Raw genomic sequence first — 23,373 nt, 5'->3', positions numbered from 1 at the left:
TTTTACATCACATGCTATGTATGTTCATCATACTTAGTACATTTTACATCACATGCTATGTATGTCCATTGTGTGCATACTTAGTACATTGTTTTACATGACATTTTATGCTATGTATGTTCATCATACTTAGTACATTTTACATCACATGCTATGTATGCCCATTGTGTGCATACTTAGTACATCGTTTTACAAGACATGTTATGCTTTGTATCATGCTATGTATGTCCATCCATCGCATACTTAGTACATTGTTTGTGCATTCTTACCTATGGTTTAGTGATTACATATTTCACTTGCCATACATGACATTTTGTTTACACATTACTCGATTGACATTTGACAACGGTTTAGACATGGGCAATTTACATTGGTGGTTTATGTGGGTAAGTGATTTGAGTAACGAGATGTGTGTAATGTGATACAAGCATGGTGGATATGCCGCTGGTACTTCCTATATATAAGTGCTTGTATTATATTACATGGCGTAGCGTTATTTAAATCATTCATTTGGATTTATACATTTTTACACAAATAACATATTTTTCACAACACATTGTTTTACAAAACAGTTTGTTTTATACAAACTCATTTTTACTTGGTTATTCATTTAACCTTACATCATTCTTTTAACTATACATATCTATTATCGATTTTCAAACGTTTTATAAAAGCAAACACTTAAACTGGATTCATGACAAGTTTTTGGTTAAACATTTTCTTAAACCTAAGTCATGGATCCTATTTTTCATAAAACCTATGTACTCGCCGGCATTTTTATGCTGACGTATTTTCACATGTGTTTCAGGTACAATAGTTGATGATATTTGATGATGATATTGATGCATGCTCACATAGGATTGGACGAGACCTAAGTGACATTAAAAGATGCAAGACTAGTTAATTTTTGTTATGTTTCTTTATTGTTAAGACATTGTAACTCATTTAATTCAATAAAACGAAATTTGTTTAATCCATGGTTGTGAAACAATGATTCTGTTACAACACCCCCCGACGTTTCCGCCACGTTTTGTTGTTTTACGTGGTTGGGGTGTGACATTTAGCTATGATTCTAAACATGCGTACCTGGCTCGGGTCAAAGCTAAAACCCGTTTTAACACCACATCAATTAAATTGCAAACTAATAGCACTGCAATTCCTTATGCTATTCACCCTGTGATCATAATACTTGGCCAAAATTCATTAGTTGAAAATGTCAAATGGTGACATCGTCACCATTCAACCCATTTGGTCTAACGACCATTTTACTCTCATGAGATGGTATTTATTTACCATCTCGTCCATCTAATCCATTCCGGTTTACACCGTTCAATCATTTTGCTAAAAAAATCTTTTCCTAATTCATTTGTCACATCATGTTTTACGCTTTTGAGCGCCTTTTTCAAAAAAAATTGTTTGTTCATTTAGCTCGTAGCAAAATTATCGTATTACCCTTTTTACTCATTTAAGTTTACGCCATAATATATCATATCGTTTCTTAAAACTCTTTGTTTATTCGGTCCACACATGACTGAATCAATGTTTTGCTACTTTTACTTATTCCGACCCGTATTGTTACGACTCGGATTACCATCACCAAGCTACCGTTTCATCTTATCCATAACTACTACAACAAGCAGGTGATCTAATAGTAAAGTATAAGCTTTACTTACCTTGCGCTCCAATACACTTTTCCTTCATTCGTGACCTTTTTGACTCGTTTCTTCTCCAAGCTTCCACCTAACTTTTCTCGCGTCAAACTGTTATTTATAATTCGCAAGACGGTTAGATTAGTCATCATTAATTTCGACTATTCGATCTTACGGATTTTACGTCGAAATTACTATTCGACTTCAATGTTGGTTAGTTTGACTTTCGAAAGTCAACTACCTTCAATCATATTATATGCACAATTAAGCTCAATCAACCTCGTTTAGAACCCATATTATGCTATATTACACGTAATTAGTCAAGTTAGCCAATTACGCGTTTCTTTCATATTCTATTTATGTCAACATTCATTTGGGCATTTTAGCAAACACCTTGCGGGCAAGATGCTTATACATCTTTTATCTAATTTATCACTAACTTTTAACGAGGTTTTTAATCATCAAAACTAAGCCCTTTGTCTAATGTTCATGAACAATATTAAGAACTTGGATCATAACATCAGTTTTTTTTTCACAATTTAATATACATCATCAAATGTTCATCACAATAATATAAAACCCACTTAGCACACATATGGGTAATCACCAAATCATTCAAGTCATAGCATCATATGTGTGATTTTCACTTAGGGTTTAGCTCCTAAGCATGTATTCATCACTAATTTAGCCATAGCTTCTCTAATCCATACATAATTCACGAATATGATGATTACTCAAATTTTACAACTTCACGAATCATCAAATTTTTACATACCTCATGATCCCCTAGTTTGGGTGATCATTAATTCACGTCCGGTTGTGAATTTGAGCTTCGTTTGGCCCTTCAATTGGATGGATTTGTTGGAAGTTAGGGTTTTGGCTCTAGAGCCTTCTCCTCTAGTCGATCACGCACACACACTTGTGTGTGTGTGTTGTGTTTTGTTTTTCTTTTAAATAAACCAACTTCCAAGTTATCCACATTAGTCCCTCGTGTTTTGGCTAGTTATTAAGTTAGCCACAACCTAATTCTTTCTAACAATATTCCCACTTGTTAACTAGGTTAAACATTCCTAGTTATCTTAGTAGGTTCAGGGAATTTATGACTTGGTATATTTTAAGTCCCGTTAACTCAGGCCTTTTATCCATTTTATTTTCTTAAAAGCTCTTATTCGCTTTTTAATTAATATTAGGATTATTTATTTGAATCCTAATATTTATTGTCACAACCCCCGATCCCTTATACAAACACAGGAACGGGCGGCCGCGAGCCAGTTTCGGTGGTATCAGGTATTGTCTAATTCGGCAGCGGAATTTTCATCAGGACCGTAGTTAGGAAATATTTGATTAGAGTAAGATACCACATTTTTATAATATTAAACACATGGGATAAAACCCAAGTTTGCAGTACACACATTTTCATAGGAATAAATCCTATTTTATTTAATAAAAACATCTATTTTATTTTAGGTAACTTTATTGCCACTTTTCCAAGCCTTCAGTGCTCTCCAGCTGCCTTTATTGGCTTCACACTAAGTTACCTGAAACAAGTGTTTAAAACATTTTATCAGCAGGAAATACTGGTGAGTGAATCCCAGTTGAATCAAGTTTAATTAAAAACCATTGTACAACATTGAGGGCGCATCCGCAATTACATTTGTTTCCAAGTTATATCAATTACCACCACACGGTACTGTCGTTCCGACTTATGGTCATGTTACTCCTATCCAAGTTGTAACAAATTTTGTATACAAAACCCCAAATTACCGACTGTAATTGTATTCTTACAAATACTCAATAACTGCTATTCGCATGGAAAGATATTTAAGGTTTTGTAAAAACAGTTCACAAAATAGGTTTACAAAAAGAGGATAAAGTCACAAAAAGGTTTATACAAAAAAGAAGGATTACTCACATTGCTATTATAGGGCCTTTCTTTGTGATTCCCTGGTTATAATCTAATTAAATAAACAATGCACACGCGTTAGTATAATAACTCATTTTAACATTAGTAATACCATCCCCGAGACGGCATTCTAACGACTACGTTGGGCAGAACCACAACAGCCGTTACGGAACCCTAGATCAATCGGGCAGAGTATATAATACGTATCCAGGGGTTATGATACTTACAATGAGGGGGGGGATTATACCCGTGTATAATGCCTACACTTTAGAATTGAGAGAAAGAAAACGATTTTGAACGAATTCCAATGAAGATCCGATGGCCTGCTTATATAGTGCTTCACCTGGGTTTTCTCGTGGCCCGCGTAAAATAAGGCAAGGCCTTACGCGGCCTGCGTCAACTCTAGTCAACGCGTAGCTGGGCTGGGTCATCGAGTAGGTTTGCCGGGTGTTGGGCCACGTGGCCGCACCGGGCTGCGCCACCTTTTTAGCCTCTCGCGGCCCGCCTAAGGGTTATGGGGTACCTTACGCGGCCCGCCTCAACTTAAATTTCATATTTTTAATTAAATTTAATAATATTTAGGGTATTCGGGGCCCGTTTTCGCGTATGGGGTGTATTTTGGGACCTATTGGGATATTTTAAAATATATTAGGGTGTCAGAAAAATATTCGGGAGGGTTGTTATATTTTGGGTATAACTCCTGGGTTATTTAATAAAATATATAGTGCACTCACATTAAGTATAGTAACCTAATTTTACTTTATCCCTACGTCACGAGACAGAACCCCAACGAATTTAGGCAAAGCCTTGACATACGTTACGGGGCCCTACGTCAATCGGACAGGGCATCAGTGATCAGGGGCTACCATACTTAAAACGGGGCAGGGCTTTATTATTATTATTATTATTATGGGTGAAAGTAATAATAATAGAATATAGACTTTGAAAGAGAGTGGGCGAGAGATGGCATAAAGTTTAAGCATCTGGGAGCTCCTATTTATACAAAATGCTAGACTTGGGGAAAAAGTTTGAATTTATTGGATGTAGACACGTATCAGAATGAATGAATTAATTGCATGGAGACACATATTGATTTATTTATGATTCATATATTGATTAAATATAATGATATTTCGTTTGGGATCCACAGGTGTTCGGTCAACAATCAAATGCATCTATATTTCAAATGAGGTTTTATATGTAAATTTTATTAATTATTATTTTATTATTATAATTAATTTATCTGCTTCACTCATTTGGCACTTATAACTTTAAAAGCATAACGATTTATAAAATGCTGAATATACCATTAGAACAAGAATAATTTTATCTACATTTTGAAGCGGGCTTCATTAAAAACAGAGCATGTTCAAATATAATGTATTTTTATCTACATTTTGAAGCGGGCTTCATTAAACGGTTCCTACGCTTGCCCAAAATATCTCATATTTCTATTGGTCAACTTACCCATGATGCATCCTTTTAATAACATAAGTTTTTATATATATTATATAAATAAAATTTTAGGGAATGTTACATTTACCGGGTTACTTTTACCACTAACAGTACTTTACCCGTCTATTAATATTAACGGGGTTTGATTACCAAACCTAATTTCGGGATGTTACACTAATGCAGTGTCTAAGGCTATAGACTAAGTCTACTCTCTAATGCAAACCTAGTTCACTATAACCATTGGCTCTGATACCAATATGTCACACCCTCAAATTCCACATGCAGAGTTCTACCACGAGGCATGTGACAAACGAGGATCACAGTCATTTTTTTTGGGTAAAGGTTAATAAGGATCAAGTCATTAGTGATATTGAACGACCACTATATGGGTTTTAAAAAAAATATTTTCCTGTTTGCTCATTCATGAGAAAATACTATTTATACAAATTAGTTGTGGAAGCGTAAACAATTACAAAATCATAATGGCTAATGTAGTTTAAAGTTGTGTCTAAATATTTGATGAAAACAATGCAACTCCAAAATGCATCCTAGTCCTGATGTGTGCTACCTTAGCAACATGAGAAAGAGATGCAAGAACAAGTGTCAACACATAATGATGAGTGAGTTCACAGGTTTCGGATTATAGTTATAAAGTAGGTTGTTTCTCAAGAATTTTCCACTGTTCCAAACCCGAAACTATAAGTCGAAGTGTTTAGCAGTTACTTGTTGTATTTGTAGGTAGCTAACCTAAGTCATGTCAACAAAGTGTTCGATCCGAAGATGACGTTGCTGCCCCTGTTGTGCCAGGTTGATGCGTGTTGTGTGTTATAGGTTTTTATATATATTTTATGCCATTTTTACACTTTTTAGCCAAGTTTTAAATTTTTAAAACATGATATTTACTCACACTAAACACACATATGGGTAAGTGCACCCATCGTGGACGTAGTATAGTGTTGGTAAGATACCGAGGTCGTCCAAGGACACAAGAGCTTTTAGTACCGGTTTATCCTCAACGTCTAATCAAATCAAAAAGGTTAGAAAAAATAAACTAGAAAAATAAAACTAACTAAAATGCTGAAAATAAAATAAAAATAAAAACAGATAGACAAGATGAATCACTTGGATCCGACTCGTGTGTAGTGTAACCTTTGATTATTTTCGCACTTTTGCACTTGTTTAAGAGATTATCTTAGTTATTGTAGTAGGCCCCTCTTTTGAAGATGACGTTACCCTCAACCCAGTAGTTTGAGTCAGCAAGGATACAATCCTAAAGGGTCAGATTATTGAAAGATAATTAATTAAGTTATTAATGCATAATGTGGTAGGCCCCTCTTTTGAAGGCGACGTTACCCTCGTCTAAGTAGTCTGAGTCAGCAAGGATACAGTCCTAAGTAACCGGGTTAAAGTTTTAATAGTAGTTTAACTTATGAGGGGATCAAAGAGTTTGGACCCCCGCCATCCAATACCGGTGGGTATTGAAGGAGGTCCTACTAAATTTGACCCAGGTCCTTTGCAGGATCCATACACTCTGAACAATGGCAAGACTCTTATCAAACCGTTCCCTTAACCCCCGACCAGGTAGCCAACATACCTCCATATAGACCGTGGAGATATGAATGGTGAAAATATTTTATTTTATATAGACAGCAAAATAATGCCAAGACACCACGGACAAACGATAAGGAAGAATCACCTTCAACATAAGAAACTAGTAATTAAAGTCATTAATACAAAACCAATTAAAAAGTGCAAAAGATTAAAAATAAAAAGTATTACACTAAACATTTGTCTTCACCAAGTGATGTAAGAGACTTAGGCAAACATGGCCTTTGATTGTCACGAACTCTTACGATCAATCTTGGATGCCAAGACGACTCACACACTCTATGATGGACAATGGATGATAGTGGTGGATGATGGTGTTGTGATGGTGGTGGGTGGTGGGTGAAGTGTGAGAGAGGTGGTGTGCCAAGGGATGAGTTGCAAGAGCTCCAAGCACTCCTATTTATAGGCTGTACAGAAGCTCGGGCACGGCCCCGTGTCCATCCTTCTCTCTTTCTTCATTAAATGCAGTTTGTCTGCATTAGTTGACCACGCCCCCGTGTCCGCTGAGCACGACCCCGTGTGCAGAAGCGTATCTGTACTATCAAGATTTGCCTGGATTCAGCGAATCTTATAGTTGACCACGGTCCCGTGTCCGCTGAGCACGGCCCCATGGTGGGCGATGGAAGCTTCTACAACTTTGTCTTTTCTGCTGACAATTGGGCACCCCTCATGCTCACTAAGCACGGGGAGTGTTCAGTCTTCTATCTTCTTGTTTTGCTTAGGAAGATGCTGTCGGGAGGTCGGGCATGCCACGTTTTCTCCTTTTCTTGCATTTATGTTAGATTTAGCTGTTTTTTTTTGCTTCTTTTGTTTATTTGAGCTCATTTAATTTAATCCTGAAAATACAAAAGGAAGACAAAAATGAAACTTTTTCCAACATTAGTACTAAAAAAGGGTTAGTTTTATACCACAATTGACATAATTTATATGTTGCATTTTGTGCACATCAAATACCCCCACACTTGAATCTTTGCTTGTCCTCAAGCAAAATTCTTTATAATGTGGCTTTTTCACTCCCAAATGGAATGGGTAGAAGAGAAGGTTTTTTTCGACTTGTCATTGAGTGTCGGGATTTCCAAGATTCTTTATTAAGCTTTATTTTTATTTATTTACAATCCAATTCGTCATGATTTATTAAAACGTTTCATAAGATAAATTACTTATTAGGGCATAACATGCCTTTTTAAAATTCCATTTATATACAAGTTCACATACCTCACGGGGGATCACTAAACACTCGGCCGAATGTGTATTTTTAGTGGATCACTCGAGAGCGGTATGGAACTTACTCCTACCATAAGCTTGCCAAGCAATCAATCCTCCTCTTTTTTTTAACTATATACCTTTGTAAATATCAAGAGTACTTTTTCGGTGAAGGGTTAGGCTTGGGCTAAAGGTGGGTGGTTGGGTTAGTGGTTAGTAAAAGGGCGAAAAGCGTAAAAAGCATCGGTTTTTGAAAGACTTTTTATTTTTGACAATTTATTTTGATGAACCATTCCTTTCAAACAAAGTTAGTTTTTTTTTTCTGATGAACTTGTTTGTTTATTTGGTTTCATCGTATCATTCATTTTTTTTCAACATAAGTCATAAGAAAAACCGAGCTTTGTTACTAAAAGAAAGGGTTAAAATAAAGAGGGTTTTGGTGGGTAAAAAGGGTGTTTGTTTTTGGGTTTAGAAATGAAAAGGTTTAGTCTCAAAGGGGTTAACTAGGGGGATTTTGGGTAGGTGGTAAAAAAAATTGAAAAATAATGGTGTAGAAAGAAAAAGGGTTAGTCCTAATTCCTCCATCATTTACTTACTCGGGTTTAAGTTGGTAAGAACCGAGAATGCATTGTCGTGGAAAGTACTAGAGTCGTAAGAACCAAGCGGCTATTCACACAAGAAACAAAAAATGAGCATTTAGTGTAAAGATATGTATTTGTATGCTCAATAAAGGCTCAAAACTCACTTTTGTGGGAATGGGTTTTTATGTGATCAAGTATATATAATCAAATTTTAACTAAGCTTATCATGCCTTTCCATAATTTTCTTATGTTGGTTCTTTTTATCACGACGCTATCGGTTGTAAATTTGTAAAAATATAACTTTGTTAGAACTTGAAGTTCCCAACTTAAACCTAGACAAGTAAAAAGAAATTGAAAATTTTTGAAAAAATTTGGGGTGATTAGCGGTTCCAATAGAGTTTTGTGTAAGGCTTGTTAATTAGGTCTTGTAAGATTCAAGGTTTTAGCATCCCCCCACACTTAAATTACACATTGTCCTCAATGTGTCCCAAAAATAAGTTTTTAGGTTGATTGAATGTGTAAAAGGGTGTTAAAAGCAAAATTTTATGTTACTGGTACTCTAGACACGGCCCCGTGGTGACCAGGCACGGCCCTGTGTTCAAGTGCCAGTAACAAAAGTTTGTAAAAAGAAACAGAAGCTTGGACATGGGGGCGTGTTTAGTGAACACGGCCCGTGTCCAGTTACCTGAACTGGGCGTTTTCTGCAGATTGTGCAGCACGGGGCCGTGTCGGGTGGACATGGGCCGTGCTGAACTTGCTGTAATGAAGAAATTTTGTCGGGAAGCTCTGTTTTCATACATGGGGTGATGTTTCTCGTTTCCCTTGTCATCCTTCACCATCCCGAGTGTATTTTATTCCTGAAAATTAAAATTAAACTAAAAATTAATCTAAGCTAAATTAAGGATAGTTCCGCGGAATGACCGGGTCATCCAAACTCGAATCAATGACCTTCATGTAATTGACCGGGTCATCGTCCTCTACTCTCTTCCCAACCCCAAACTTCACTTCCTTATCCCCAAACTTCAAAGTAAGTGTCCCGTCATTCATGTCTACCAATGCTTGTGCAGTGGCTAGAAATGGCCTCCCTAGTATGAGGGGGACTTCGGTGTCCTCTTCCATATCTAGTATGACAAAGTCGGCCGGGTAGACGAAATTCTCGACTTTGACCAATAGATTTTCAGCGACACCTTGCGGGTATTTGACGGATCTGTCGGCAAGTTGTATACTCATCTTGGTAGGGCTTGTTTTTCCTAGGCCGAGTCGTTTGAACATTGATGCAGGCATGAGGTTAATGCTAGCCCCAAGGTCGGCTAGTGCATTACGAACGGGGGATTCCCCGATCGAGCAAGGAATCGTGAAGCTTCCAGGATCAATCTTCTTTTGTGGGAGTTTGTTGAGTACAAGGGCGAAGCATTCTTCGCCTAAATTAACTAATTGCAATGATTCAATTTTCCTTTTATGAGTGAGGAAGTCCCACATGAATTTTGAGTATTTAGGCATTTGAGTTAGGACTTCGATAAATGGAATATTAACATGCAATTGTTTTAGTAAATTTTTGAATTTTGCGAATTACTCATTGGTCTTTTGGCGAATTAACCTACCGGGGTATGGAATCGAAGGAGCCTTGGTAGGCTCTTGAATTGGAGGAGAAGTCTTCTCTTGTTGGGGCGGTGTTGTGCTTCCCTCAGTTGGCGGTGGTGGAGCCTCATCGGAACCCACGGTACGATTTCTCAATGTTATGAGATGGACTTGTGCTTTTGGGTTTGTTTCGGTATTACTTGGTAACGCGCCTTGTGGTCTCTCGGAGAAATTTTGAGCTAATTGATTTATTTGTTTTTCAATGTTTTGTATACTAGCTTGTTGATTTCTAAAATTCGATTCCAATTGTTGAAATCGATCCGAGTTTTTCTTTTCAGTATCGGAGATGAGGCGAGATACAATATCTTCAAGCCTTTCTCGTCCACCTTGTTGTTGAGAGAAATTTTGTAACTCGTTTCTTCTTGGTTGTTGAAAGTTTGTTCGTTGGTTTAGGTTTTGTTGGTTACTACTATTGCCGGGTTCTCTCCAACCAAGGTTAGGGTGGTTACGCCATCCTTGGTTGTAGGTACCCGTTGGAGGACCCGACGGCCTAGGTCTGTTATCAATGTAGTTTACCAACTCCGGTTGATCATCTGTTTCTTTCATACAACTCCAACTTTCATGTGGCCCACCACACCCTTCACAAGCCATAACCGAGACTGTTTTTGTCATTTCTAACTTTTTTAGTTTTGAAGAGAGGGCCTTGATTTGGGCTTGTAAAGAAGTGCTTTCATCAACCTTCTGGGCGCCCGGGGTAATAGATTTATTGCCCCGGGGAGTGTGCCACTGAAAATTGGTTTGAGCAATTTCCTGAATTTGATTGTACATTTCATGTGGGCGGCGATTACCTAAAAGTCCCCCGGAGCTAGAGTCAAGCGTTTGTCTTGTGTGTGGCAACAACCCATTGTAGAAAGTGGATACTTGTTGCCATACCGCAAGACCGTGATGAGGACACTTTCTCAATAGCTCCTTGAACCTTTCCCAAGTTTCATATAAGGATTCCCCATCCTCTTGTGAATATGTATTAATTTCAGTCATTAATTTAGCCGTTTTAGCGGGAGGGAAGTACTTATATAGAAACTTTTGGGCTAGGTCATCCCAGGTGTTTACCGAGCCAACTGGGAGGGCATTGAGCCAAACCTTTGCTCGGTCCTTTAGTGAAAATGGAAACATTCGAAGGTGGATGGCGTCGTTTGATGCTCCATTGATCCGAATGGTATCACATATTTCTAAGAAATTAGTAATATGTAGATGGGGATCCTCGTCCGCAAGCCCATGGAAGGTTGCAGAGTTTTGAAGCATTTGTATCAAATGTGGCCGAAGTTCGAAGTTGTTAGCTTCGACATTCGGTGCATTGTAGCGGCGCCGAGATTTCCTACGGTGGGACGTAGGTAATCCATGAGGGTACGTTGATTCGCCATGGGAAGTGGGTCCCCCGAGACTTTCTCCTGGTTTTTAGCTTTGAGTCTTTTTCTGAGAAAGCGTTCGGGTTCTTCTAGAGGTTCTTTTATGTCTCTACTAGAACTGGAGCTCATACACTATGTAGAAAGTTCAGATGTGGCGCCTGGGTTCCAAGTCTTGCAGTGGAAACAAAAATGTTGGTCAGAAGGTTCACCACGGCCCCGTGCTCATCGAACACGGCCCGTGGTCGGACATACAGTGATTGTTTTCCGGATCCCTGTTACTGGGGAATTGGACACGGCCCTGTGTTGCACCGACACGGCCCCGTGCTCAACTCTCTGTAACTCGGAAAATAAAAATTGCCAGTAATAATGCTGGGCACAGCCCGTGTCCGACCAGGCATGGCCCGTGCTGAGCCCTGCAGAATCTAAAAAATCAAGAAAATCCTAAAAAAAATATAAAAATAAAAAAAATTGATTAGGCCGCTGATTCCTAACTTTCTTAAAATCCTTGTGTCCCTAGCAACGGCGCCAAAAACTTGATGTGTGTCATGTGTTATAGGTTTTTATATATACTTTAAGCCCTTTTTACACTTTTTAGCCAAGTTTTAAATTTATAAAACACGATATTTACTCACACTAAACACACATATGGGCAAGTGCACCCATCTTGGACGTAGTATAGTGAGGTCGTCCAAGGACACAAGAGCTTTTAGTACCGGTTTATCCTCAACGTCTAATCAAATCAAAAAGGTTAGAAAAAATAAACTAGAAAAATAAAACTAACTAAAATGCTAAAAATAAAATAAAAATAAAAACAGATAGACAAGATGAATCACTTGGATCCAACTCGTGTGTAGTGTAACCTTTGATTATTTTCGCACTTTTGCACTTGTTTAAGAGATTATCTTAGTTATTGTAGTAGGCCCCTCTTTTGAAGATGACGTTACCCTCAACCCAGTAGTTTGAGTCAGCAAGGATACAATCCTAAAGGGTCAGATTACTGAAAGATAATTAATTAAGTTATTAATGCATAATGTGGTAGGCCCCACTTTTGAAGGCAACGTTACCCTCGTCTAAGTAGTCTGAGTCAGCAAGGATACAGTCCTAAGTAGCCGGGTTAAAGTTTTAATAGTAGTTTAACTTATGAGGGGATCAAAGAGTTTGGACCCCCGCCATCCAATACCGGTGGGTATTGAAGGAGGTCCTACTAAATTTGACCCAGGTCCTTTGCAGGATCTATACACTGAACAATGGCAAGACTCTTACCAAACCGTTCCCTTAACCCCCGACCAGGTAGCCAACATACCTCCATATAGACCGTGGAGATATGAATGGTGAAAATCTTTTATTTTATATAGACAGTAGGACAAACGATAAGGAAGAATCACCTTCAACATAAGAAACTAGTAATTAAAGTCATTAATACAAACCAATTAAAAAGTGCAAAAGATTAAAAATTAAAAGTATTACACTAAACACTTGTCTTCAACAAGTGATGTAAGAGACTTAGGCAAACATGGCCTTTGATTGTCAAGAACTCTTACGAGCAATCTTGGATCCCGAGACGACTCACACACTCTATGATGGACAATGGATGATGGTGTTGTGATGGTGGTGGGTGGTGGGTGAAGTGTGAGTGAGGTGGTGTGCCAAGGGATGAGTTGCAAGGGCTCCAGGCACTCCTATTTATAGGCTGAACAAAAGCTCGGGCACGACCCCGTGTCCATTAGGCACGGCCCCGTGTCCATCCTTCTCTCTTTCTTCATTATATGCAGTTTGTCTGCATTAGTTGACCACGCCCCCCGTGTTCGCTAAGCACGACCCCGTGTGCAGAAGCATATCTGTACTATCAAGATTTGCCTGGATTCCGCGAATCTTATAGTTGACCACGGCCCCGTGTCCGCTGAGCACGGCCCCGTGATAGGCGATGGAAGCTTCTATAACTTTGTCTTTTCTGCTGACACTTGGGCACGCCCCCGTGCTCACTGAGCACGAGGCGTGTTAAGTCTTCTGTCTTCTTGTTTTGCTTGGGAAGATGTTGTCAGGAGGTCGGGCATTCCACGTTTGCTCCTTTTCTTGCATATATGTTAGATTTAGCTGCTTTTTTTGCTTCTTTTGTTTATTTGAGCTCGTTTAATCCTGAAAATACAAAAGGAAGACAAAAGCACATTTTTTTCCAACATTAGTACTAAAAAGGGGTTAGTTTTATGCCACAATTGATATAATTTATATGTTGCATTTTGTGCATATCACAGGTCTATCACCAACCATGGCTAAGGGTTAGGCAAATTCTACACCCGTGACCATCAACGTTCTGTCTAGCTGGCGCAACCAACTCGAGTGGGGCTTGTCGGGTCCAGTAGTACTACTAAAAATTCCCTCGCTAGAATCCAATACTAACGGTATCGTAAGGTTTAAGGGGACTAACATGTGATAAATGCTACTTTGTGACCATAACTAATATAACAAAAACTCTAACAGTTGTGACGTTACCTTACCGTAACGTTATGACATTACTTTACCGTAATGTAGTGCATGCTTTCTCTCCTTGTGTTTTAAAAACATTTAAAAGAGTAGGGGCTGTGAACTCACCTTTGATAGCTCGGTTAGACTTTAAAGTGATTATTAGTTGAGGTTGGTCAATCACGTCCTAATATGATTACCATCTAGTTTATTAGTGCGCTCACGAAGGACACGAAATCCCTACACGTATCTAACAAGTATCATGCAATCACGTTGATAACTTACATATATATGTCACATATATATTTTCATTCAAACGGTATATGTAAAGGTATATATAGATGGTCATAGCACACCACAACTTTAACAACATTCAAGTTGACATTAAACCCGTTCGATCATTCTCAGATAGCACAACTAACATTTAGATGCACACATTGCGACTTATTACGTTTCAGCTTTAATACCCAAAACTGGGCTGTTTTCGGGTATTTTTATAAAATAGTTACAGGTCAGGAAAAATTCCCAAAAAAAATACACGACATGTGAAAAGGTCTCAGTGGGTGGTTTCTGTAAAATTTTCAAAGTCTAATTCTTTGCAGATTTTACGTAAAAATTCAAGCAATGGACAGTTGTCTGAATTGTTACGATTCCTACCCCTGCCCACCGTTTATTTTATTTAAAAATCACCGAGTCTCCAAACGAGGTGATTCCAGTTGGAGAACTTCAGTTACTCGCACATTTTCTACATTTTAAATTTAGTAATTTATTTCCCATTATTCCCTTAGATATGACTTAAACCGTGACCTGCAATTTCTGCAGAAAATGGACAGCCCAGCGCACTGTAACAAAAAGAACCCATTTAAAATAGCAAACGACATCAGAAAATTATGATTCCAGCGCCATTTGAACCGTATTTAGAAACTCTATTTTGTGGACTTAAGAAAATCTTGTTTTCGATATGTTATGACCTGGTTACAGCCAAGCCAACGGAAGTTGGCTGCAAATTCCGGACAGACGCGGTTTTCAGTTATAACTTCGTAAAAGAAGTTTCCGGATCCGTTTATCATATTCTCATCTTAACATTACCCTAACTTATTAATCATAGCAGGTTTATAAGTCACTTTGTATCAAATTCATTATGCGTATCTATCAATATCATCATCATACGACATCCTAAACCCTAATATATATTTATTTCAAGACTAATCATGCATCCCTATGTATATATCATCATCAACACATGTATACAACACATAACATCAACACATATATCATCATCAACACAAACGCAGCCACATATACTCATAGAATCGCAAACCGAACAACTACCAAGAACACTAACCTTGAATCAAAGTATGAGAGGACTAGAGAGGGAGAGAGAGTAGCGATTGAGAGGGGGGGAGGTGTTCTTCTGCCGTCACACCAAGGGGGGAAAAAGGATTAGGGTTTTTTTTCTTGGAGGAGATAGAGATGGGGGCTAGGGTTTGCTAAATGACGAGGAAGAAGAGGAGTTAGACATTTAAACCTAGGGTTTTGAGTAGGTGGTTATAGGTAGGCTAGGTGCAGAATGCGTAAACGAACCCACTTAACATCACACGTCTCGATTATTTGTCGTTCATTAAATTATAAAATAACTATATTGAATAACTAGTTATTAATCCGATTAAAACGAATATATGAACTATATATATGTTATATATAAAACATATAACAATATGTAGGGTCAATACCGTTTCGCTAAAGTTGTCGGTTAAACGACTCGTTGCACGCATCGTAGTTTGGTATTACACGTTGTTATTATATATATTAAATAATAATCCATAATATTTCTACAGTTAACTTTCTATAGTTAACCGGTGTCGAAAATACCGGTTGTCACATATTATCATCTTGGACATTGTGTCATCTTGAACTTGTTCTTCGAGTCGAACGACTTCGGTCGTAACCATCACTAGATATATACATAAATGCATCAACAATAAATCATTCCAATATCGAACACATACCTCACATTTTAATTAAAAAAATAAAAAATAAATAAACATAATTTGATTATATGCATATTATTTTGTATATAAACTAGTCCCGTACCCGCGCGATGCGGCGACGACGACTTTTTGCAAGGGGGAGCCACACATCGCATTGTGATACTCGTTTTCGGTAGTTTTCTTATTCATATGATATTTTATTGTGGCATCATTGTGAACTGTTTGCATTGTTCGGTTGTTTAGATTATTATCCTCAATCGACATGGAGGTTATCGATTAGTCTATTTTATTAGCCAATCCGTTTTCGGTTATAGATTTGGTTTATTCAATTAGATTGACAGCTTTTGGTTTGATTCATCCAAATTCACGATGCAACGGAAAACACAACACTTGTTTATATTCGCTAAATTTAGAAGGTCATTATTTGAAGTTTACATTCTTTTTTTTTAACGGCAAATGACATTATATTCATCACCAATTATATACAATATTTGGTAAGTAAGATACCAGACCAATACATTATACATGAACTCCCACAATTTCTCCTACTAACTGGTGTATTATAATCATCACCAATTATATACAACATTTGAAGTTTACATTCTTCTCATCTGGATAGTTGATGACAAACTGCATGAGCAATCGAGTTAGGTATCGGTTTACTATGCAAGGTTGTGTAGATAAATATGATACTTATTGTAACTTTTTATAGCCTCTAATCACCAGTTATATCATATCCTTTAAATCTCAAACTTCCCTTTGGATTGTCAATTAATAATACCTGTCACATCTTTTTATATATTTTTCGTTTCTTTGACGATATTTAAAAGGTTATTTACGTTTGTAAATCAAACAATACAGTTTACCGTCATTAAAAAATTAAAAGCGACAAATGATAGGGAAGAGTTTTAGGATACTAATTATTACTTGTAATAAAGCAAATTAGTATACTATTAAAACCCGTTATATTTTTTAACTAGTGAACCAGTTGTAACAATTTAAAGATATGTGATTTGGTTTAAGCATTAAGTATCATATGAGTCTTTAAACAATTTATAGATATGTGATTTGGTTTAACCATTAATTTTCAGATGAGTCTTTAAACAATTTAAAATATGTGGTTTAACCATGAAGTATCAGATGAGGCACAAAAGATATCTACAATGAAATAGATAAACTGGTCATTGAGCAAGCTGGCCGAGCAAGCCTTAGCTCAAGCAGGTGGTCGAAAATAAAGTCATCTCGAGCTAACAAGTTAAATTCAAATAAGCCATTTGTTATTTTGCAAGACACAAAATAAAAGGGTTAGACATGGCAAAAGGGTCAAAAGGTCAGGAATTCAATAAACTTGTGGGGTTTTTTCTAAGCAGTTCCTCGTATATATTTATTTGATGTCGTACCGATGTGGGATAATCTTAGTTTCTCCACTCCAATCTAAAGCATCTACTGGGAAAAGATGAAGCTAGTTTCATGAAGAGCATCCACGAATTTCTAAACATACTTTTTATTGATGGCTTACACTTTCTGTATCTAAAGTTCAACTTTTACAAATGGAAAACAATTCATATTCGATTTTTTTTTTTACTGCAGTGCAACTCTTAAACATCCAGCCCAGTTCATCTTTTACAATTACAATTCAACTGTAAAATATACAAATCAAGTACAACAATTCATCTTCTACAAAATCCAATTTCGTCTTTCTATAAAGTAGGAACGCTGCGATTGCTGCGCCGCGCTCGCTACTTCAGACATCTGCATGCTGCAGTCGGACTCTTGTTGGAATACCAATGTTGTCCATTGTGGAAGAGAAAGAGGCCTGCCATTGTTTAGCTTTGACCTTTTGGTTCATGTACAATGTATGTGTATTGACGTTTGTGTTGTATGTGTATGTGTATGTGTCAGTGAATCTGCATGCTATATGGTTTGTAGTGTCACAAGTGTAAAGAAGAAGAATAGAGCCCATGTTAGGTGATTGAAACATGTTGCTGAAGCTGCAAAAACAGTGGAAAATAACATTAGAATTCACCAAATTACAAAATAACAAAATCTGTATCCCAAATTAATCCATTTTGAAATGACTTAGTTAAGAGTCTAGAAATGATGTGGCTAATTAAGAGTCTAGAAAAAAGCCTTCATGTTCATACAAGTCATGTTTAAATAAAAATGATGGACCCTTGAACCCCAAAATAGAACCTTTTGTTAAACATTTTAAAGATTTGCAGTTGCACTTTTTAATACAGTTTCCATTTCTAATAGAAGAATATAAATAAAAAAAAATCTAGAAAATATTATATACAAATAAAAACACATAGACCAAGGTCTCTAAAGAGAAAAAAGATCATTTTTAACTAATGCCTAGCTTTAAATAGAACTAAAAAGCAAACCGATGGCTAATGGGTGTGGGGCTTGTCCCCGGGACGGCGAGCCACGTCGAGGGCCAGCTACACCGCCACCTCCTGCCGCGCCGCGTCATATTCGTCCTCCCCAAGCCGTGCTCGACGTCCCTCACTTCTTTATCCAACACACAAATATACATATATACATATAGCCAACAGCAAAGACAAGAGTAACAAGTCAAAATTATAGCCATTGTATTTTAAACCCATTGTATAATGTATAACAACAAAGAAAAGGGTGACAAGTCAAAATTATAGCCAACACCAATTACAGAGCTTATTAGTCACACTTATGACTAAACAAAAACACTCAGATATGAACAAAATCAGTAAGTTTGGAATTTAAAGGAACCCTACTCTTTATCTTACTCCAGCACAATAATACTCGAGCTCGAGCTCACATTTTTAGCTCGAATAAGAAATCGAGTCAACTTGAGCCAATTTTTTTAGAAATCGAGCTAACTTGGATCCGTTTTGCAAAAGACCCTTATCGAAATGAGATGACCAAAGCCCTACTTTGCAGATGGATCCGGTTATGACGCAAACGGAAATGACAACAAAAATGACTACCAAATCTATTAGATGGAGAGATTGACAGCAAAAACAAACGACTACCAAATCTATTAGATCGAGAACGGAAATGACAGCAAAAACTTGGATCCGATTATGACGCAAACGGAAATGACAGCAAAAACCAAGATCTGTATAAAAAAATGTACAAAATACAAAATACCACTCATCAATCCATCAACCAAATCAACCCATTTTTGTTCCTGCACTTCCATCTCTATACCTTGCAAATTACATTTACACCCCTGAAATTTCAACAATTTACAGTTTCTACATAACTTTAAAAGGATAACGACTTACCAGCCCAATGCTTCTTCTTTAGGAAGATTTCGATTATACAATGGAAGCTCAAATAGAAAGCAGCTTTGACCCAAGATGGCAAGCTTCCACTGAGACAGTGGAATCCGAGGACTGAAAACACAAAAAATGCACAATATTTCTAATTTTTTAAAAAAATATCAGAAAACAATTTCTTTAGTATTTCGAAGTGAAAGATATCATTACTGAACCTTGTAGTCTTTTTATAGTGTCGGTATCCCGCCACGTTTCCATACTTTTTATCTCCAGACTCCTGATTTCATGTTCTAACAGATTTGATTAACCAATGTATGAATGATAACAATATTAAACTATATATAACAAATATTTATAAAAAAAAAAAAAAAAAACCGAACCTCGAGCAATGGTATCCCGCTAATAAAAAGAAGCAATAATTGAGATGCCAATAGACCACATAATCCACCCGATTATGTCTCGTGCTTCAATATGGGGATCCGAGTCACTCGCATTGACAATTGTCACAGGTAGACTTACTGTCCAAACCCTTATAGCCTGCCATAAAAACAATTATTGTTAGTTAATTAATTACAATAATGGGAAACATAAACCAGTTTTGCAGGAAATTACATTTATTATATAAACTCTATGAAGTTAATAATAATATAACCTGAAAAATCCAGAAAACAACCAATTTGCCAAAATTACTACGCATTTCGTCGAAACGTCGATCTTCACCCCAATTCAAGATTCTGCAAGAAATGTGAAAGAATAAAACTATAAGGATGAAAGTTAAAGAGTAGTTATACGATGTTTAACTATATAACTGCATCCATAATGCATCAGTAGAAACAATCCAAGGCGAAGACCCCATACTACTACAAGGAAACTCAAAACCACCTGAAATGCACAATAATAATATGAATATACATAGGGTGAATAAGCATGTACCCATCTCCGCCTTGATAGCTTCCATACCCAACCTCTCGGTTCCCATGTCTGTCCCAAACACTACTTTTTCTTTAAGGGCATCAAATTGTTCCTTACAGCCTCTATTTCCTGTTGAATGGCAAAGAAATAAAACTCAATATTTTAAATTATATAATCCAAAATCTAAACTGTTTTGGTTGAATAAATCTTTGTGGAATGACTTATGAAAGATTTTGGACAATTATTCAAAAACAAACTATGACATTAATGAAGTGGATTTTCATTAGAAATTACGACTTTACTACAAATTAGAACCTTGTGCAAAAATGACCATACAGCTAGAATTATAGAAATTAGGGTTACACCACCAGCTTACCCGCTATAATAATCCCTTGGCAAGTAAATGTCCTTTAAAGGACCAAAGTGTCCAAATGGCCTCCGAAGATCCTCAAGGCCTGCATTAAAAAGCACATCAGATGTCATTAACACTTGTAGCTACGCTAAGAAAAGCAAACCCAAATTCAATGTAAAAAAATTATTAACGTATCCATGAAGAGATCAGCACAGTACTAATATCCACATGTATAAAAAGACACCAAATAAAGTAAAAAAATAATAAAAAAAAAACTATTTAATACTTCCAAGTTGTTGGAAAATTAAAAAAATCTGAGAAATGAATCAAATTCAAAGCCTCACCCAATACCCATCAAGAGATATAATGTCAAAATTGTCACAATATATTATTAAATCAATACAATGCACAAAATGAACTAAGATTCCGAACCAAAAGACTTGTTGGGAGATCTCTTCCAAGACTACCACCACCGTAGCGTCATTCCTGGTCACTCCAAATAAGACTTTCCGCCTCTCACACCCCACAGCCCCAACAACCTCATGGAATCTACATACATTCCCTAAATTACGCACACGCAAAATCAATCAATCAAAAAAAATTAACAGAAAAGTTCGTACAATGTTCAAAAAGCCAAAAATAAAAACCTCAAACAATATCAAAATCAATTTGTAAAACACAAAGTCCAGAACAAAAGCACTACCTTCGAGCCCTGTTTCTTAACCAGGTTGTATCCACTCCAATTGCTGGATATGTTCCCCCTGCAACCGCTCCGACCCGTAATCTATCGTACATCTCAATTAATTGGGTTTTCAACCTCCAATTTACAAGTATAAGAATGTTTGCTGGAACAAAAATAGAATGTTTGGTGGAACAAAAATAAGAAGTTATAGGATAAACTTGTTCTCACCTTGAAGAAAGATGGTTCAATAGCTACCAATGGATCTAATTGTAAACAATAAACGGCATCCATGTTCCCAACAATGATAGTTTAGATGATGAAGATGATACCTGCACCGGTGGTTCAGCCTCCGATGGCTTTATCTTCGCCGAAATCCTAGTCTCCTCCACCAGAGCTCAGGTGTCGGAACCACTGCATTACAACCGGTAGTGGTCACAATGATTACAGAAAATTGTAATAACGAAAGATTTTCAAGATTCCTAGAACAAAGGTTGCAGACCTTCAACGATCTTGTCATGAAACGGCATCTGATGAGAGATCTGGCATGATGTTCTTGAGTCGTAGAGCGAGAGAGAGAGAGAGAGAAGATATGGAGTTTTGTGACATCTGAGTTGTGAGAGAGAAGGAATGGGAAAGGTGGATCCGTGTGAACACAAAAACAGCCGTCAGATTATGATCCGTGTGAAAAAGTGAAAGACAATGGACGGCTCTTGATGGATCCGGGTGAAGGGTAAAAGTATTGTGTTTCTTTATGCCTTAAGACTTGTACATTGTGCATTGAGGGTGTTTTCAACACATTGCCGAATTACCATTCTGTCCTTCCTATATCCTTATTAAAGTAGTATAGAATATGAAATGGTTATCAGTTATACATACTCCTTTTTTTAAAATGAATAATTATTTCAAGAGTATAAAACAAATACATATGCACAAAACCTAAAAAATATATATGCACAAAACCTCAATCAACTGAACTGAAAAACATACATTTGTGGGAATTTGTCCAATTGCGTTCTTCATTTATGCCCTAGAGAGTATAAAACATACCAAGTGAGCTTTCTTGTGACAACCCGAAATCTAGAACCTTTCGTTGTGTCGTGATGTAACTTGTTTGTACATTATGTGACTAGTGACTGACTAAACTTAATGATAACGTGAATCTTTATGTGATATGTGCTTTGTTATGTGTGCATTGGTATGTATATATGTATGTGTTATATGCGAGTCGAGACCATGACTCGCAACCGGGCGGTTGCGAGTGGGCCTTTGGGCCGTAACCGGTTTGGGCCGAAACCCCAAGCCCAACCCGAAACATCCCTTGGTATATATACCCCACCTTTCCCCACTTTCCCTCATTTCATACACAACACACAAACACACTTCTCCTATTTTCTCTCAAACTAGAAAACCCCAAAACAACATTCCATCTCTTCCTATTTTCGGACCAAGCAAGGATCTCGGACAAGGACTCGGTCAAGACCACTAACTCGGACACTCCATCTTCTCGGTTCTTTTCCTTGTTTACGGCTTCTTCTTCTCAAACCGGTTAGTGTTCTATTTTGTGTGTAGAAATTTTGTGTGATATATGAACTAGAAAATGTTTGGTTAGAAACAAGATGCATGATTCTTAGGTTGGTTTGTAAAGCTTGACAATATGTGGTAACATGTTTAAAAATGGTTAGAAAATGGTAGTCTAAGAGTATTCATGGCTAACCAATCTATGCTTCATTGTCCTTGCAAAATGATGTTGTTAAATATGAGATTTCGGCTACAAACATGTGTGTTTCTTGTTCTTACATGATGATCTTGCTAGAAATATGTGAGTTTTGGTTCAAAAATGTGTGATTATGTTGGCATGAAAACCCTAGAAAACTTTGAATATAGGATGAACTTGTTGAATATGGTTTGAAGGTTTTTTTAAAAATGGCAAAGTTTGATCTATTTTCATGGTTGGTCAGTTTAGGAAAAGTGTTAGTGGAACCTTATTGGCTGTTTCCTAATCTGGGTCTGATTGCATAGTACTTATTGGACTGATAGATCTGCATCATCACGTGTACATGAAAAAGACAGCATTCCGACTCGCAACCGCACCGTTTCGACTCGCAACCAAGGCAAGACGACTCGAGACCACGTAGTTGCGACTCGCAATCATAGCATGACAACTCGAAACCTCATGATTGCGACTCGAGACTACGACGGTTGCGACTCGCAACCACAGCATGATGACTCGAGACCACACGGTTGCGACTCGCAACCATAACGTGACAAGCCGAGATCTCCTGGTTACGACTCGAGACCATCTGGTTGCGAGTGGGCTGCTCACTTTGGTTATT

At 37.3% G+C, this 23,373-nt stretch overlaps 1 protein-coding gene, 1 long non-coding RNA gene and 1 other non-coding gene across 3 annotated transcripts; 1 reads left to right on the top strand and 2 right to left on the bottom strand.

Annotated features, from left to right (window-relative positions):
• The first annotated feature begins 10,914 nt into the window (after nt 1-10,914).
• On the top strand, nt 10,915-11,021 carry LOC118483387. Its single transcript, XR_004870675.1, has one exon. It is a non-coding gene; the product is annotated as a small nucleolar RNA R71 (small nucleolar RNA).
• A 6,301-nt stretch (nt 11,022-17,322) lies between these two features.
• On the bottom strand, nt 17,323-20,489 carry LOC110882453. Its single transcript, XM_035978180.1, is given in 9 exon segments — nt 17,323-17,825; nt 19,101-19,211; nt 19,310-19,371; nt 19,475-19,510; nt 19,512-19,631; nt 19,747-19,830; nt 19,917-19,976; nt 20,038-20,135; nt 20,426-20,489. Coding segments are annotated over 9 exon segments (882 nt in total). The 3' UTR covers nt 17,323-17,578.
• Nucleotides 20,490-21,665, bottom strand: LOC110885620. Its single transcript, XR_002562334.2, has 3 exons — nt 21,540-21,665; nt 21,062-21,451; nt 20,490-20,920 (listed from the first exon to the last, which is right to left on the bottom strand). It is a non-coding gene; the product is annotated as an uncharacterized LOC110885620 (long non-coding RNA).
• Nucleotides 21,666-23,373: the final 1,708 nt, after the last annotated feature.

The sequence above is a fragment of the Helianthus annuus genome, chromosome 10, assembly GCF_002127325.2.
Source record: "Helianthus annuus cultivar XRQ/B chromosome 10, HanXRQr2.0-SUNRISE, whole genome shotgun sequence".
Classification (NCBI taxonomy): domain Eukaryota; kingdom Viridiplantae; phylum Streptophyta; class Magnoliopsida; order Asterales; family Asteraceae; genus Helianthus; species Helianthus annuus.
Note: the sequence above shows the minus strand (reverse complement) of the source record. Positions and strands in the feature narration are given on the sequence as shown.